Source organism: Pteronotus mesoamericanus, unplaced genomic scaffold, assembly GCF_021234165.1.
Source record: "Pteronotus mesoamericanus isolate MK-2021 breed Mesoamerican mustached bat unplaced genomic scaffold, CSHL_Meso_final scaffold_99, whole genome shotgun sequence".
In the NCBI taxonomy this organism is placed as follows: Eukaryota; Metazoa; Chordata; class Mammalia; order Chiroptera; family Mormoopidae; genus Pteronotus; species Pteronotus mesoamericanus.
The window spans coordinates 3,528,522-3,546,405 of record NW_026555330.1 but is presented as its reverse complement, the minus strand read 5'-3'; the positions used below and the strand labels follow the sequence as shown (position 1 = coordinate 3,546,405).

Here is a 17,884-nt window from a genome sequence, read left to right as displayed (position 1 = left end):
TGTTCTCTGGGTGAATAATGTGCTTAGAGGTGCACTATTAATTCTTTCAGGCGATTAAGCTACCATCTGGGGCGTCTGGGCCGCAGCACTGGTTATTTCATGATGAGGAGGACCATTTAGTTGTGCACAGAAAGGGGCTCTGTCCAGGGCTGTAGATCATACTGTCATTCCAGCCAACCACGAGCTGGGACATCAGGGTCACTGGCTGTCAGGGGTGGCCTTGGCACCTTTCAGTGTCTCCATCCGTACTCCCTATGATAATAGCGGCAACAAAAAGAATATTCACTGTTGGTGACTGTTGACATTTTCTCAGTCTCAGATAAAGTATGAGTAGAACATTTTCAGAACACTTTGGTATTTTTATATAGTTATAGATTTGCTATGCAAACACAGCTTCAGAAAGGTCCCTTTTAAGTGTCTTATTTCACCTTATCTGCCCCTGTGTAGTGTGTAGCAAGTGCTGGTTTTCACCTGTTTCTTGGACTAGCACACGTGTGGCATCCCAGCTCTCGATGCTTCGGGAACCGTGGCTTTGGCAGTGATTTTCAACAGTGAGCAGGGGGTCGAGCAGACTCTGCTGCTGGAGCACACGGTTCAACAAAAGCCCTGCTTGGAGAGCTTTTCGATTTTGATGGAGCTCCATCCGGGAGACTGTACTTCACGAGGGAATTATTGTGAGAAGGTCGAACATCAAGTTTGGCTCCCTGTCAGAGCACATTGCGTAACGATGCTTCTTTGATGGTTGCATCTCCATGAGGTTCAGTTGTGCCAGGGTCTCGCCAAAGACTCCAGGGCCACGGCTTCGGGTTCTGTTCCCCTCCAGGACACCTGCCGTGCTGTCTGTTGCTGCCTGAAGTTCTAGACCGTGAGTCCAGAGTGCAGTTTGTGGACGAGTTAGGATTTTACCCAGTAAGACAGTCTTATAGTGATTTTCAGGAAATCATGGGAACTAGAGAATTCAGTACATTTGGTTGTTTCTTATTCTCTAAGCAAATTGTTGCCTCTGCTTGTGCCAGCAGAGGAGAGACTCCTCAGCGGCCGCCCCGCTGTGGGCTCACAGGGCTAAGTGCCCAGTTCTGTCTGTCTGGGACAACATAGTAATGGGCTTCAGACCACTGTAGCTTTAGGTTCAGCAGATTTTGCTATTTAGAGACAACTTGGAAATTCAAGTTGCTTATGCTTTTTAACCTGTCGCAACCCAGTGTTCTGCTTGTCATCTTACAGGGAAAATCTTTTCATTGCTACTGTAAGCGAACCTGTGACCTGTCACACCCCTGCACAGGCCACGCCAGTCTGTGCCTTTCCTTGCTCCCACACATGTGCAGCCCCAGGAACCGCGGCGCTAGCACCCTGCATGTGGCCCTTTCTACAAAATCCCAAAGCCAAGCAGATCTGACCGTCCTCACTCCGCTTGCTTCCCGTCTGTTTCCAGAGAGCAGCTCGCACCCCCGGTCGATCGTGCCCCTTGGTGGACACACGGCCTCGCAGCGTGGAACAGGCACCGCAGAGCGTCCCTCACACTGCACGCTGTGCCGTGGGAGCGCGGTGCCTCTGCTTTGCTTGGAGAAGTGGGCGTTTAATCTGCTTTTGGAGATTTCTAGGGAAAGAAGTTCCATCATGTCCCTTAGCAAATTGTTTCTATTTTTGAAAAACATTAGAATGTTAGAATGATCCTCTTCCACTACAACTGAGCTCATTTCCTTTCATTTTATTCATCAGTAGAGACAGAGAACAGATGGTCACCCCCCCCCCTTTTTTGCGTATTCCTTTCTATACTTGTAGGAGTTGTCTGGCAATTTCTGAATCTTCTTTTCTTTGACCTCAAAAATATTTGTTCTTTAAACATTCTTTGAGTCGTTCATACTTACCCATTAAAATATTTTGATGGCTTTCTTTGGAATCTCATTTTAAAAAGTTCTGAGCTTTAACTTCATGTTATGAAAGTTCTGATAAATACCTATGAAGAAAGAAAAATTCTATTCGCGTCTCGTGCGAGCTTGGTGATCACTCATTTTCTCCCAGCTTTTTCGGCTCATTTTTTCTTCACTTTTCCTGCTACCAAACATGCACTCATTCTCTTCTTTCTGCCAACTTGGGTGCTCCTTTTCCTACCAGCTTTTTAAAAGTATCTCTATATGACTGGTTATCTGCATCTGAGACACAGACCTAGAGCTAGAACTCTGAAAGGGACAGCCAGACAGCTAGAAAATAAATTATTTGGCATTTCTCAGCCTGTAGTTTATAATTTTTAGACTAAGTTGCCTGTCCCCTTCATATTTGCACCTTGAGGACAGTTACCAGGTAGCCGCTAATCTTTCCCCCCAAACTGATCTTCATGCATTTTACCTGATCTCTATCCTTGCTTGAAGGATTCTAAGTTTACAATACTGGCTATTATTTACTAAGCATCTTAATAAAGACAAAGGAACTAACTGTGTTCTGGATCCTCTCCATATGCAGGAGATATTACATATCCCCACTTTATAAGGAAACTAAAGCTCCAATAGGTCAAACAACTTGTCTCAGGTCACACAGCAAGTAAGTAGCACATCTGGGATTCAGATTTCAGTATTTATTAAAAATGGGGAAGCTGTTGCTTTAGAGACTTAACACAGCCCGATTAGGGCCAGTTCTTAATTCTTCAGTGGGTGCTGCTGGAAATGGGAATTCAGTGGAAATTGGCCAGGCATGGGGGCAAGGAGGTTGGCAGGGTGGTTTCTGGCACTTTGGGTCCTGTAAGAGAATCTGAATGCTAGGAAGTCACAGCAGGTGATAAACTAGATAAACACAGTTCATGGTTGAAGGGACTCAGCTCTAGTGGAACCTTTATATTTCATTTATTTTCTTGACCTTGGTCTGCCCAGTCTTTATCATTTGACCTCTCTAGGACCTGCTATATTCAGGATTCTATTTATAAACAAGACCTACTTCCTAAAACTCGTATGAGCTTACAATCTAGTGAGGAAAAAGAGTGATTTAAAAAAAAAAAAAGAAAAGAAAAAGACAGGTGATACCATAGGAGAATTGACAACAGAATAAATGATGGGAACTTGAACTTCACACCATGATAGTAATTTCAACCAGCTCTCCTCCCATTCTAAAAAACTGTAAAACCGGAAAACATAAGAAACGCTGATTTTCAGACATTGAACCACAGGCTGCACGGGACAGACACTGAGCCCCGAGAAAGGGGGCAACAGGCAAAGCGTGCCCTAGTGTGCCCTCACGCAGGGTCTCCAAGCCACAGTACGTGGAGGGTGCCCACCAGTGCTGCTGCTCTCACTGAATTGGAGAGACAGATACGGAAGTTTGGGAAGGCTGCGGCAGCTAGAATTTGCTGCGTAAAATACTGGCTGGAGAGCTGTAACATACACAGAGGAAGAATCCAGAGATCTGCGGAGGGGCCTTGAGTCCTTGGCTGCTTAGTGCTCTGTGCATGCATTTGAGGAAACTTCTGCAGACCACCAAAAAGACACAGGGGAGTGATTTCTGGAACCTAGGGCCATGCGTGGTGTGTATTCTCTTCAGTTAGACGTGGAACCCCGGGTGGAGACCCCCTGGGTTAAAGTGCCCTTACACGAAATGCTGCTTGTTCTCTGCTTGCCCTGCAGTGCTTAAAAAAGTACTCGGAAGGATCAAGCGATTCCAAATAACATAACTGCATCCCAGGTAAAGAGCAACAATATTTAAAGGAATATTATCGTTAATAACCCAGTCCCTAACAACATACCATTCACAGCATATGGCACCCAGTCAATATACAGACAAGAAAATACCTCCCACAACTAGGAGAAATATCAATTGAAAACAAAACCCAGAATAACACAGATGATAGAATGAGGAGACAATGGTATTAAAACAGCTATTATCAGCATACTCCCTGTGTTTAAGAAGGTGGAGGAAAGCATGATCATAATGAACAGAGAAGTGGAAAGTACAGAAAAGACACACATGTAACATGTAGAAATGAAATATGCATTGTATGAAAAAACTACAGAAAAAAAGATCAGTGAGAAAACACAAAAGATATTCCAGAGCGAAACAAAAAAAGTTGTAGGACAATACGAAGTCTGCCACGTGTGTCATTGAAGCCTAAGAAGGAGTAAAGAAAAGATATTTGCAGGAATGATAGTTAAATACTTTCCAAACTTTTAAAAAGATTTTATTTATTTATGTGTAGCGGGGGAAGGGAGGGAGAGAAATGTCGATGTGAGAGAGAAACATCAATAGGTTGCCTCTCATATGCGCCTCGACTGGCGACTGAACCTGCAACCCAGGCATGTGTCCACTGGGAATCAAACTGGTGATGTTTCACTTTGCAGACAACACCTAACCAACTGAGCCACACCGGTCATGGTGTACTTTCCAGACTGGATGAAAACTATAAACACATGATGAGAAAGTGGTTAGTTCATCAAGAAGATGTAATAATCCTATGTGTGTATGCATCTCATGACAGATTCAAAGTGCATGGATACTCTGAATGGATAAAACTGAAAGGAAAAAAAGACAAATCCAAAATTATAGTTGGATATTTCAGTATCCCTCTCTCAATGACTGAAAGGAAAAAGTAGACAAAATAATTAGGGATATGGGAACTTGAATAGCCAACAGGACCTAACTAACATTTGTTGAATACTCTACCCTACAACAGAATGTGCATTCTTTTTGAAGCATACATAGAATATTTACCAAGAGAGACCATATTCTGGGATATAAAACAAGTTTCCATAAAGTTAAAAGGATTAAAACCTTACAAAAATAAGTCCTTTGACTAGAATGGAATTAAACTAGAAACCAATAACAGAAAGATATCTGGGAAATCCTCAGATATATGGATTTCAAAAAACTCTTCTAAAAACACTTAGGTCAAAGAAGAAATCACAAACTACAAAATATTTTAAATTAAGTAATAATTAAAGTCTAATATCAACATTTATGGGATGCAGCAAGGCAGGGAAATTTATAAAATTTAAAATATATCAGAAATGAGGTTTTTCAAATCAGTGATCTAACCTTCTCCCTTAAGAAAATAGAAGGCACATTTTTAAAAAATTACAAATTCAAGCAAGCAGAGGAAGGAAGGAAATATAAGAGCAAAATCGATGAAATATAAACAGGAAAATAATAGAGACAAATCCATGAAACCAAAAGCTGGATATTCAAGATCAGTAAAATCAATAAACTTCTAGCCAAACTAATGAAAGAAAGAGAAGGCATAGATTCCCAATGACAGGAATGAAAGATGAATGAAAGGAAGGACATCACTGAAGAATCTGTAGGCAGCTATAGGGAACATTACAAACTTTTTATGCAAATAAATTCAACTTAGGCAAAATGGGTAAATTATCCGAAAGATACAAACTCCCAAAATATACTTAAAAACACAGATAACCTGGATAGCCCTATACCTATTAAAGAAATTGAATTTAGAGTTAAAAAACATTCTCACAAAGAGAATTCCAGGCTCAGGTGGCTTCACTGTTAAATTCTAAAGACATAGGAATACCAATTCTTCACATTCTTCCAGAACATGAAAAAGGAGGGAATACTTTCCCAACCTAGCCTGTGAGACCAGCAATTCTCCTGACACTAAAACGAAAGACATTAAGAGAAAACTACAGACCAATAGCCCTCATTAATATAGATGCAAAAATCCTTAACTAAATATTAGCAAATTGAATCCAGCAATGCGTAAAAGGGGTAATAACCATGATGAAGCAGGGTTTACCTCACAGGTGCAAGGTTGATTTCACATTCAAAAGTGAGTCAGTGTTGTTCACCATATTAGAAAACCAGAAAGGAAAAAATATCTTATGTTCTTTTCATTATATGTAGGAAAAGCACTTGACATAACTCCAGACACACTCATTACAAAAACTATCGGCAACTGGAAGTTTCCTTAACTTGATAAAGGACATCAAGGCAAAACCTATAGCCAACACCACATTTAATGGTGAAAAAATAAGTACTTTGCTCCCTAAGATCAGGGGGAAAAGCAAGGGTGTCCAGTCTACCACTTCTATGGAACACTTACTAAAATTACTAGCAAATATGATAAGGTGATAAAAAAAAAATTAAAGAGATTCAAATTGGAAAGAAAGAAGTAAAACTCTTAATTCATGAGGCCGCGTGCCTGTCTCCATTGAAAAATCCTAAGAAAAACACAAAAAATCTACTGGAATTAATGAATGAATATAGCAAAGTCATGTAACACAGGATATTATTTCTATACAAGGTCTGTCCAGAAGGTATCCAGCCATGTACTATGAAAAATGGAGACATTTATTGAAGAAGATAAAAGATACAAGAAACGTTGTACATAGGACAGTGATGCCTCAGTTCCCTTCAAAGTAGGCACCTTGGGACCTCACACAGTTCTCCCAATTGCCATCATCTGCCCCATTGTATTTTCCTGAATCTCAATGATGGTATGAAATCTCTTTCCTTTTAAAGGTCATTTTAGTTTTGGGAAAAGCCAGAAGTCTCAGGGCACCAAATCTGGGCTGTAGGGGTGCTGAGACACCCGGGTGATTCAGTGTTTTACAAAAAACTGCACGAGACGTGATGCATGAGCAGGCTCGTTGTTGTGGTGAAGCTGCCGATCACTAGTTGCCTGTAGCTGCAGCCTTCTGAGTCATCCAAATAGTTTCCGCGGAGGGATGTTCAAGCTTAACGCAAAATCTGATGCAGATTCATTGCTCTACTTTTTCAGTCATTTTGAACGCAGGGCCCACACAGTACACATGCTCACTCAATGGCATCTACCGCCCCTACTGACTAGTAGAGTGAAGCCATCATTGTCCATACATGCGCATTCCCGTCCACTCCTTGACTGCCGGATTACATCGATGTCATGCAAACCATCCTCGTTATATTAACCATGGCTGGACTTTTTCTGGACAGGCCTTGTATACTTCTGATGGAAATACAAAATGGCACTGAAACTCTGGAATGTGTTGGCAGCTTATTTTAAAGTGAAAACACACTTGCTATATGACTCAGCTGTACCCAAGAGAAGCAGAAAATAGATCCACACAAATTTTGATGTAAATGTTCATAGTAGCTCTATTAATAATAGCTCCAAACTTAAAGGAACCCAAATGTCCATCCTCTAAGGAATGGATAAACAAATTGTGGTATATCCATACAATAAAATATTACTCAACTAAAAAGAAAAAAAAAAAGGAATGAACAACAACAAGGATAAATTTCAGGATGATGATGTTAACTAAAAGAAGCCAGGCACAAAAGTCTACACAGTTATTTCATTCATGTGAAATTCTCAAAATGGCAAAACTCTAATGACAAGAACTGTGTGCATATATGGTATTTTTCTTTTAAAAAAATGCCAAAAGGAAGCAAATTGAATTGTGGTACTATGCCCAACCTATGTACCAAAGTAGAAGGCCTGCAACTGTCTTAGCAATTGTATACATATGCATAAAAAATAATAAATTTATTATAATCACCCAGTGAATAAAGTGGCTGAGTAAGTTGAATTTTTACTATTTTGGGTTAGTTAAATAAGACTATAATATACTGAGACATTTTGTCCTGGTGACTCCAAATGGCTCTGAGGAGAATTTCCAACATTGGAATAAAATTTAACCTCCTGAGTTCAGTATTTTGAAGGGGACAAGTGTTTGGAGAATTTCCCCCTTTTCCCCAAAGATAATTGAGTTAAATTTTCCCTTTTAAATCGCTCTTGTTTCTGAACAGCCTCCTCAAACATTTGTTGGCAATAGCCAGTAATATCTATTTCATCTTTAGATGAAGAGCCAAGGTCAGGAATCCAGGGAGCCAGCCCAGTGGCTGCCAAGCCTTCCTAAACATTAACTCAGGATGACCCACAGCCCGGCAGCACCATAGGCAGGAGCCCCAAAAAGAATAAGAAATAATTTTCTAATAATCAGAGCTGTCTGAAATGCACATGGACAGCCTTGGGAAAAAGCAAATCCCTCCAGGTTTAAGTGGCAGCTGCAGACGCCGTTGGCAGGAGCCCAGGGAAAGTTTCAGGCCTCAGGTGAGGTGCTAAGCTGATGGGAGTGCTGTGGGCACATGGCTGAGCCAGGCTCCCCAGATGGGCCACGGTCCCAGGCCTCACATGGGTGACTTCTTCCAGCCTTGGATCTCATGGTTGTTTAGATTCTAAGCTTTCTGTGATGTGCCATTTGAATTCAATTTTCAGTATGGCAGCCCCCTAACCTGTTGTTAAACATGTAGCATGTCTCCGTACGGTTCTGAAAGATGCCATCTTGTAGGGGTGGAAAACAGACCCAGAGTTCATTTGCAATCAAACTAATGTGCACATTTCTGTTTGCTTCAGTGCCACCCCAATACCTCTTCCCGACTCCCTCAGCTTTCTGGCAAATAATTGATGGATTTAATCTTCCCTTATTATTGGTTTAATTGAAGTGGTTACATATCAAGAATCCAGATACATATGTGGGGTAGAGGCTGAAAAGCAGGAATCTTTTTCCAGAAGCACCTCATGGCTTAAAATAATATATTCAGTACTTAAATTTGCAAATATCTTCTTCCAAATAGCCTGGCAGAAGAAGAGAAGGCCCCAGATGGTCGAGTTTGGCAGTGCCTGGGCCACTGAATTCAGGACGCCATCTTTAAAGTAGATGAAGATTTATTTAATTGTCAAGCAGGGAAGGTGAAACATATTGTAGAATGGAGTGCATTTCATGCCTCCCTCCTCAGACATTGAGGGAGCCTGAACACAGGCTCTTTTCACCACAGTAATCCCTGTCACAGTCCTTCCACGTATTTGTTCAGCGACATTTAGTGAGCATTACTGTGCATCTCACTGGAGGAGGTGCCGTGGGGGACATGATGCAAACGCGATACCCGCCTTAGCCTGACCTGACTCGAAGTGTATTGTGGGCAGAGCGGATGGAAGAGCAAAAACTACTAGAGAGTGTCTGGAGCAGGCCAGCTGAATGGATTGGTAGGTAGGGACAGTGAAGGTCAAGGGAAGGAGAGGTTATTGCATGTTTGAGTCATTGAAGGGGAGAGTGGTTTATATATATGAGCCATGCGTGCAGCCCCGCGGAAGGGGACAGACGTGTTCTCTTGGGCAGAAATGTCAAGGACAGTGAGAGGGAATTACTTCGGTGATTAAGACATCGCTGTTGACCTTCAGGAATAGGAGTTTCAGGAGAGGCTGGCATTGGGAGCCACATCGGGTTGAGTGACAGGGCATCTCCATTTGAAGAAATGGAAAGTCGGTCACTCGTTGGAGATGTTTGGTAGTGAAGGGAGGAAAGTACAGCAGAGTCGATGAGATTTTTTTCCCCCCCTTTGGAAGAAAATTGTTATTTTGAAGGTAGAAGCTAGTGAATGATTGAAGGGGGGAAGTTAAGCATGTTTGAACGCAAACAATTAAATTGTAAGGTCCCAGATGGGATAATGTTAATAAAGAAAAGAACCACAGGATAATTGATTGTATTTTAGATAGGGAAGTGAACTGGCATAAAATGTAATTTTCCATGATATGTAAAAATGTTACATTAAGAAACTCAAATATCATTGATTAGTAATTCAAATAACGTGGGGAGGAGGAAGAATTGAAAGCAGTTCTGTATTTCAATCACATTCTTTCAGGAATATTAATGTTTCGTAACTTCTGGTAGTAATTTAATGGGATTATTCCTTATTTTTGCAACGGAACGCCAAGGATTACAAACATCAGATAGGAGCTCTTCCGCCCTCCCCCCGCCTCCTTCCCCAGCAGCCTGAGCACCTCTCAGGCCCGGGCTCCTCCCGCCGACCACCATTTTACATCCTTGACTGTGGAACCAGGTTGGGGGAAAAGGAGAGGCAGTTACCACCTGTGGTCGATGAAAGTTGACAGTTACCCCGAAGCTTACTTTACTACCACACAGGAGCTTTCAGGGAGCTCTGTCATTGAGGAGTGAGTCCAAGTTTGGTCACACAACTGGACCGCCACCATGTAAGATTTCATGGGAATAGCCAAATTGCTGAGGAAATACTTGCACGTGTGTTGGGTGTGATCCCTAAACCTTCTGAATGTGTGTTCAGTTATATGCCCTCTTTTCTGTTTGAGATCCACATTAATGTCTTGTTCTTGCAGGACTATTGGGTTGACCATAAATTTCATTTGGTTTTTTTCCTCCATAAGATGGTTCCAGTAGCACTTAGGTGTCTTTAACTTCATTCGAAACAATTTTGTTAGATTGTATTGTGACAGCTGTCATATCAGCGTGCATTTAAAAAAAAATCAAACTTGATTAATTTTGTGTAGCCATTTTAATATTGAAGATGGAGGAAAATACACAACATTTTCAGTATATTATGCTTTATTACTTCAAGAGAGGTAAAAATGCAACTGAAAAGCATAAAAAGATTTGTGCAGTGTATGGAGAGGGAGCTGTGACTGACCGAACATGTCAAAAATGGTTGGCGAAGTTTCATGCTGGAGATTTCTCACTGGACGATGCTCCACAGTCGGGTAGACCAGTTGAAGCTGATAGTGATCACATCAAGACACTAACTGAAAACAATCAATGTTCTATTCTGGGGGAGATAGCCGACATACTCAAAATATCCAAATCAGTGGTTATTGGTGAAAATGAAAAATGTGTCTTTTATTTTATGGAAAAAAAACTAAACAGAGTTTTTGGCCAACTCAATAAATGAACCATTAAACAGAAAGCTTTGTTCCGCCACGGACCTCGCAGTCATTGCCCTTGTGCTCCTCAGACACAGGTGTGTTTGCGGTGGTGAACAGCCGCTCCTTGTCCCTGCTGGGGAAGCTGACCATCAGCGCTGCCTTTAACGTAGCGTATATCTACACCTCCGAGATCTACCCTACCGTCATCAGGTATGCACCCCCCCCTCCTCCTGTGTTTTGGTGGACATGCTTGCACCGCCAGAGGTAGGGTTCTCACTTCATCCGGAGCAGAGTTAGTGAGGGCCAGCAGCGATTCGGCAAGCAGGGATCAGCTCAGAAACTGTCCGTGTAGACTGTTCTTTGCTCGCTTGGTTAAGGAATTGTAGCTTTATCTTGAGCTGAGCTCCCTCATGTAAATCGTGAGAGAAGTACTCTGCTGTAAACATGTCTTGACACCCAAATAGTGCTCCGATGTTGTCTTATTTCGGTTGACTTTATTTATTAATAAAGTCACCCATCCTGTGCCAGGCACATGACTACGAGGAGACAAAGTCCCTGTTCTCACAGAGCCTACATTTTAGCACAAAATATACATATTTTTAAAATTAAGTGTATTGGAGTAATGTTGGTTAATAACATTATAAAATATACACATTTTTAAGGAGATAATTCCATAGAGTAACAAATAAATATTAGATTTACGTATTAGTTGTTAAGATGGTTTTAATGAGTAGGACATGGTTATTTTTAAAAGAACATATCCCAGTCCTGGCTGGGTAGCTCAGTTGGTTAGAGCTTCGTCCCACTAGGCCAAGGTTGCGGTTCCATCCCAGTCAGGGCACATACAAAAATCAATCAAGAATTCATAAGTAAGTGGAACAACAAATCTCTCTCTCTGTCAAATCAATAAATAAATTTAAAAAAAATAGACCACATTCCATTCTAAATTTCCCCTCATAAAATAGGTCTGAAAGCAAGAAACAGAACACCAATCTGAGGGTCAGGGATACAGTTTTGTCTTCACAGAACTGCCTCTGAGCTGGGCCAGGATTCCCTCAGTCGGCACTTTCCCAGTTTTTGACAGTCATTCCAGATGAATCCCTCTGTTTCCTTATCCATGCAGGAAGCCTAATGAGTTTTTCTGCCTTTATTCCATTAAGAGATTGAATAGTACGTGGCTGGCTTGTCACTTTATAACTGATCCTGTCACCTTACTTTCTCTCGCTGTTGGCTATAAACTAGGATGACCATTTCTTCCAAACTGGGACACATCAGAGAGGAATGTGTTATTAACAATTAGTATGGGGTAACAGGGCGATGTGTGGTCACCCTGCCTCTACCCATTATCAAAATTCTTACTTCTTCCCACCTCTTCCCTACCCACACTCCGGGAGGAGGCGATGTTCTCGGTTTCCTGAGAATACATGCTCAGTCAACTCCTTATATGCCCTATGCTTTAATAGTTGACTTGAATTCAGATAAATGGATAGACTTCTTAGATCATGAAGCTTTGGCTTTCTATGACTTTAATAACTGGTAGGAGACCTAAGGCCCCAAACCATAAGCAAGTTGGACAGGAAATAGTCACGTGCTCATTTCTACACCAGCCTCTGTAACTGCACTGTCCAGTAGAATAGTTAGTAGCCTCAGATGGCCATTGAAATTTAAATTAAAACGAAGTAAGACAAAATTCGGTTCCTCATCCTTTGTCCCATGTTGAGCGCGCCATAGCTGCGTGTGTCTAGTGGCTCCCGTTAGAGAACCATTGCAGCACCGCAGAGAGTCCGGTAGGCGGCGCTGCTCTGTAGGGCCCCGGCCTCTGCTTCCAGATAGAGAATCCGAGGCCCGCTACCCACTAGGGTCTTTCAGTCGCTGCCCTAGAACTTTACTGATTTTTGAAAAACTTTTTCTTATGCCTTTCAGGAATGTTGGGCTTGGAACGTGTTCCATGTTCTCCCGAGTCGGTGGGATTATCGCTCCCTTCATCCCCTCACTGGTTGGTTTGTATTTCCTCGTAGTGTTTTCCGTGATTCTCTGCTTTGGAAACGCTTGCGCTTTTGAGTAGAAAGAGGTCATGGACAGCTGCCATTTAAGATCAGCCTGACACAGATGTGAGCTTGTGCCTTTTAAGTTAAGGATCCTTTTAGACTAAGTGTCTGTCAGGGCCAAGGATGTTTGTACCGCCTCCCTCCCCGACCCCGGCTCTGGTTTTCGGCTCCTCTGTGTCCGTTGGAGACTCAGCTAATGCCAGCTTGGCCCTTCTTGTCCGCATTCACAAGTTAGTCAGTTAGCAAATATTTCTTAAATGTCTGCTGTATGCCGGGCTCGGAGCGAAACTCTTCACGTACGGAATCCCACGCAGTCCTCACGTCCTCACGGCAACCACGGAGGCAGCCATCGTTGTTGCCCTGCGTTAAAGACAAGAATTTTGGGAGGGCGACACACCCTCCCCAAAGGCACACGGCTTGGAAAAGGAGTTCAGATGAGAAATATGCCTATCAGTGTGTTTATTAACTTTTTGCCATTTTCTAAATTTTATAGTCAAAGCAAAGGGTTTAGACTTAAATGACAGGCCCAAGATCCGTCCCGGCAGGAAACGTTCAGGGTCTGTGACAGCGGGGGGGGGGGGGGCCCTGTGCAGTGTGGGCTCGGCCTGGCTCTGACTCTGACTCTGCCAGCGAAGCTCATGGTGGAAGAAGTCATGTTTGTGGTGGCACTGGAGTACCTGTCCTGTGGACAGATGTCATTACCCAGGCGCCTTTCCTCACCACTTCCCAGCAGAGGACGCCTCTGAAATGTCACCGTAGCTCTTCCTTTTTTTTGAGTTGCGATACATTTCCTTTTTCTGAGTATCTCTGTCCACATCTCATGCCTAATTTTAGATTACAAGGCCCTTCTTTTGAAGGAGCCGTCTTAGTCCCATTATGAAAAGAGCGTCTGACGTTAGGGGTTTATCATTCACGATACCCACCTTCGGCCGGCTGCCCTAACGCAGGGTAAAACCCAGCGCCGCGTCTCCGGGCACTCCTGCCAGGTTGAGAGGAGGTGAGAGTGTTGTGTTCCCTTTGATTCAGCAGCAACCAGAGTGCTGGACCTGTGTTTGCCTGTAGGCGGCCAGAGATCAGATACTCTCCTCCTCCCACCTGTCCCCCTTCCCAATCTCTCCATCCCTCCTCTCCTCCTCTTCCTCCTTCTCCATCATCTCTTTACTTCTGCCAAATCAGCAAACTATTCTGCACGACCCAAGGGGCCATCTGCACCAGCCGGGTAGGCGCTCAGAGTGTGGAAGCCCAACCCCGAGAGAGAATGCGGGGCGGTGCGCGCAGGAACTCGGGAATGCGCACCAGCTCGGGAAGGCCCCAGGGCAGCATCCCGCAAGGACTGCTTTTTCTGTGTTATCTTTGAACCTGTTTTTATTTAAAGAAACTAAATTTTCCTGAAAATATCTCTTGGATCTCTGCAGCGAGTGCTTGAATGACTGGCCCTCACCCACATTCGATTCAGGTAGTTTCCAACTATGGGTCCGTGCAGGGCGCTTCTGGGTTCTCTTTTTTTCTTCTAAAGGAGGTTTGTACCTTTAACCCCCGTGCCTCTCAGTTAAGCTGCTAAGCGAATCCCTGAGCCTATATGGGATTGTTTGGCTGATTCCAGGGTTGAGAATATTCAAGTTCATCAACAACAAATATTTGGGGCGTTTCCTAAGTGAGGAGCATGAGGAGATCACTGTGTTATAAGCTGCCCACCTGGAATGGAAGCTGAGCACCAGGTTCCCTGTGAACTCTGGCCTTGGGGGCCTTGCCTGCTTCTCCCACAATAGATGCCCCCCACCCACCACCCCCAACAGAGCGGGCTGCTCTGAGGCTGCTTGATCCCCAGTGCTAGGTTAGTAACTTGCTCCCGTCTGTGTCCCTGAGGGACCACCGATCCCCGAGGGCAACTCTCTCTGGGGAAAGAGGTGGTTTACAGTGTATCCTAGTGGGAAGGCGTGAACTATGTAGTAAACAGGGCCGGTCACCAGTCAAGACTGCTGATGTGATCTCCAAGGAAACTGATACTGAGTTTTGTTTGTTTTTATTCCACTCTCTGCCCCCACAGAAATATGTGCAGTGGTCTTTGCCTTTCATTGTCTTCGGAGCCTCTGGCCTGACCTCAGGTCTCTTGAGTTTGTTGTTGCCAGAAACCCTTAACACTCCCTTGCTAGAGACGGTTTCTGACCTTCAGGTGTATTCATACCGGAGGCTGGGGGAGGAAGCTCTGTCTTTGCAGACCTTGGATACCCCACAGGTATGGTTGTATTTGTCTTAATCATTCAGAACTACCACTTGGGTGATGAGAGTTTTGAGGGGGGAAGTGTGTCTGGTTGGATCAAACCAGATTTGAGCAAAACTGCTGGAAAACAAAGGTGGAGGTCTAACAGTAGCTGATAAAGGTGGTTCATTAGCTTTCTTAGAATACCTTAGGGGCTAATTCTTAGGGGAATAGATGTCATAGAGATGCATTTGTCAGCTAAGTGCTACATAGTAATTTTCATTTTAGAAATGTCATGATGTCCTTTCACGCCCATTTCTCCTTCCCTGTTTTAGTCCGTGGACAAGGAGGCTGCTTTAGGGAGTGAGAGTGAAGAGGAAGAATTTTATGATGCAAATGAAGAGACTCAGATGATCAAGTGAAAATCCCAGATTCCTCCACAGAAGCGGAAGATCACTGTGCCTTTGGCCAAGGCAGGTTCTTGGAACCTGAGAATTGTAGAAAGATCGGCTTGAACATATGGAGAAGGCACTCGGCTTCTGGACTGATTTTTGCCAGGCACAGAGCCAGTTGGAGAAGAGACTTCATGAGCGAGGCCATCACTGCATTGAGGAAATAGATGTTATTTGGTTGAAAATTCAGACTTAGCTCAGAATCGTGACCTCTGGCCAGACAGCTCAATTCACATGCCTGAGTGGCAAGTTGATTTGTTTCTAGAAGTTTGATTGGGTTGCTTTTCCTTCATCATGACCTAAAGGCCGATACATAAAAATTTTTTTCTCATAATTTTTCTGGGATGAGATAAACACCCTTAAGATCGAATGGCTAGGCCCTTAAGATTCATCTTTATACTGTATTTGATCTCTACCCTTGTCAGTTACTCCTCGCCAGGAATCTTTTGAGGTAATGTTGGTATGAGCAGAGGAGAAGCACTGCGTTTGGGTGGCCCCAGACCTGCCAGCATCACCCTGACAGAATCTGAGTTCTCAGCTTGGTTCTCAACCTCATGGTCGGCTCGAGCTCCACGTGTCTTCAGCCCCGCGGGTAATCCTCTAGGAAAAGTGCATGGTTCCAAAGCAGTTTTCTCCCTCAGAGGTGTGGCCACGATGACCTGTTAGGTCCCTTCAGGACTCAAATTGTGAAATTTCTTCTGTTCCCACTTGTGTACACTGCTAGAAAAATTTCCATCTCAGATTCCAGTGCCAGCAATAACTTCAAAGTCATACCCAGTGAATGATGAAGTTTTATAAAGGCAGGGAGGACCGCTTAAAAAAATAACATGTTGAGCACCTGGATGTTAGAGGTGTGGGGGAGAAGGTGCCATTTTTAATAAGGAAGAAAACAAAGTTATCTTCCAGAATTTTAAATTTTGTTATGTTTTCAGGGTTGTGCAATGGGGGACTTGGGCAACATTTAAGAATTTGAATCCTTCTAGCCTGAGAGCTACCTCTACCTGTTTAGTCAAATGGAAGGCATAGTAGTTCCATAGGAAGTTTTGGGTTTTCATTAAGTACTAACAACTTTCAAGTAAATCAGAATCATACTTAGCTCCCTAAAGTCATGTGCTGAAAAGTCCTGTTTCCCCACGAAACTTGAATGTTACCCGGAGTTCTCACCTGGAGTCAGTGGGCGTGGCCAGCATTGCCATGAGCTACTCTTCCAACCAGGGAAATGCCTGCGTTTTCAGAATTTCCCTTCGTACAGATCTCTCAGAGAAAAAGAAATTGCATTAATATAAAAAGAGGAAGTCACCACAACCGCTTCGGGAAATCTTGGAGGAGTCCCCCTCATCGGCTCCGCCACTCTCCTGTCTTCTTCCACTTCAACCTCTTGGTTTACATTGCTTCGGTTGGACCTTTGTATTTGCTAAAGTATGTTTATGTTCTTTATGCCCTTGATTATAGATTGTACTCTTCATAAGAAGGGGCCATCTCTACTGCTTTCTATTTCTCTCCACTGTGCCCAGAACGTGGGCCTAGACACCATAAGGACTAGCAAGTATCATGCTTTCTAGCCATCAGAGGAATTGTGGAACTCTTCCCAGTATCATTTTTGTAAAGCCCAGGCAGCCCTGGCCCAAACCCATGTGGAATCCTGCTTGGCCTTCTCTGGAAATGAAGACCTTATCCATGACCAGGAGCGGAAGGGATGAACCTGCAAGGACTCTCAGAAGCTCTTCTTCAATGGTCGGGGCATTAAAAATAAAACAATAAACTAACATACATGTGATTTGGGGTTAGTGGGGGCTCTCTTTGCATCGTAAGAATAACACATCCTATCATAGAAAATTTGGAAACTAGAATTTAAAAACTATCTCTTGTAGGCCCCACACCCAGAGACAACCAGTGTTAGGGTTTCGAAGACCAGTTAGGACTCATCTCTGTGTTGGCAGAAGGTGCCCTCTGCCCCTGGCTAAATAAATGGACATTCTGTTAGTTCTATCCCTGGGCACCCTTTTCCCCAGCTATGGGTGGGAGAAGGGAGGGAGGGACACACATTTTGGACACATGTTACTTAATAAGGGTGGGTAGGTTGTTGGTGGCTCGTATCAGATGTGTCACTCCATTTTGTTTCTTTCTAGAAGATCTTTTGGCAGAGTTAAAGAATGACTATTTTTTCATTCCTCTGCCTTTTATAAAAACAGGGTTTTTTTTCTTTCAATAGTAACTGTTGAAGAACAGTAGATCGTAGAGAATGTGCATATGTGCGGCTTTGTGTTAATTAAATTATTGGAAGGCTTTTACTTTAGAGGTAACATATTTAGCCTAGGCCTACGCAGGGTTGGGGTCATTAATGTCACTGTCTTCTGCCTCTACATCCTGTCCGACTGGAAGGTCTTCAGGGGCGGGAACAGAGATGGAGCCGGCATCTCCTGGGCTGACAGCACCATCTTTGGAATACCTCCTGGAAAACCTGCCTGGGGCTCTTCTTGAGGAGGTGTCACTCTGTCCAGAAATATGTCCATGGTGGTTTGCTTGGTTTCTTTTGTTT

At 43.4% G+C, this 17,884-nt stretch overlaps 1 protein-coding gene across 1 annotated transcript in view; it reads left to right on the top strand.

The window, feature by feature from the left end:
* Positions 1 to 17,569, top strand: part of SLC22A15 (solute carrier family 22 member 15) — a 69,441-nt gene extending 51,872 nt beyond the window's left edge. Inside the window, exons 9-12 of the mRNA XM_054564726.1 lie at positions 10,735 to 10,855; positions 12,569 to 12,641; positions 14,741 to 14,929; positions 15,229 to 17,569. Of these exons, the coding sequence (XP_054420701.1) occupies positions 10,735 to 10,855; positions 12,569 to 12,641; positions 14,741 to 14,929; positions 15,229 to 15,315 (470 nt within the window). The 3' untranslated portion in view covers positions 15,316 to 17,569. The remainder of the gene's footprint in view (positions 1 to 10,734; positions 10,856 to 12,568; positions 12,642 to 14,740; positions 14,930 to 15,228) is intronic.
* Positions 17,570 to 17,884: the final 315 nt, after the last annotated feature.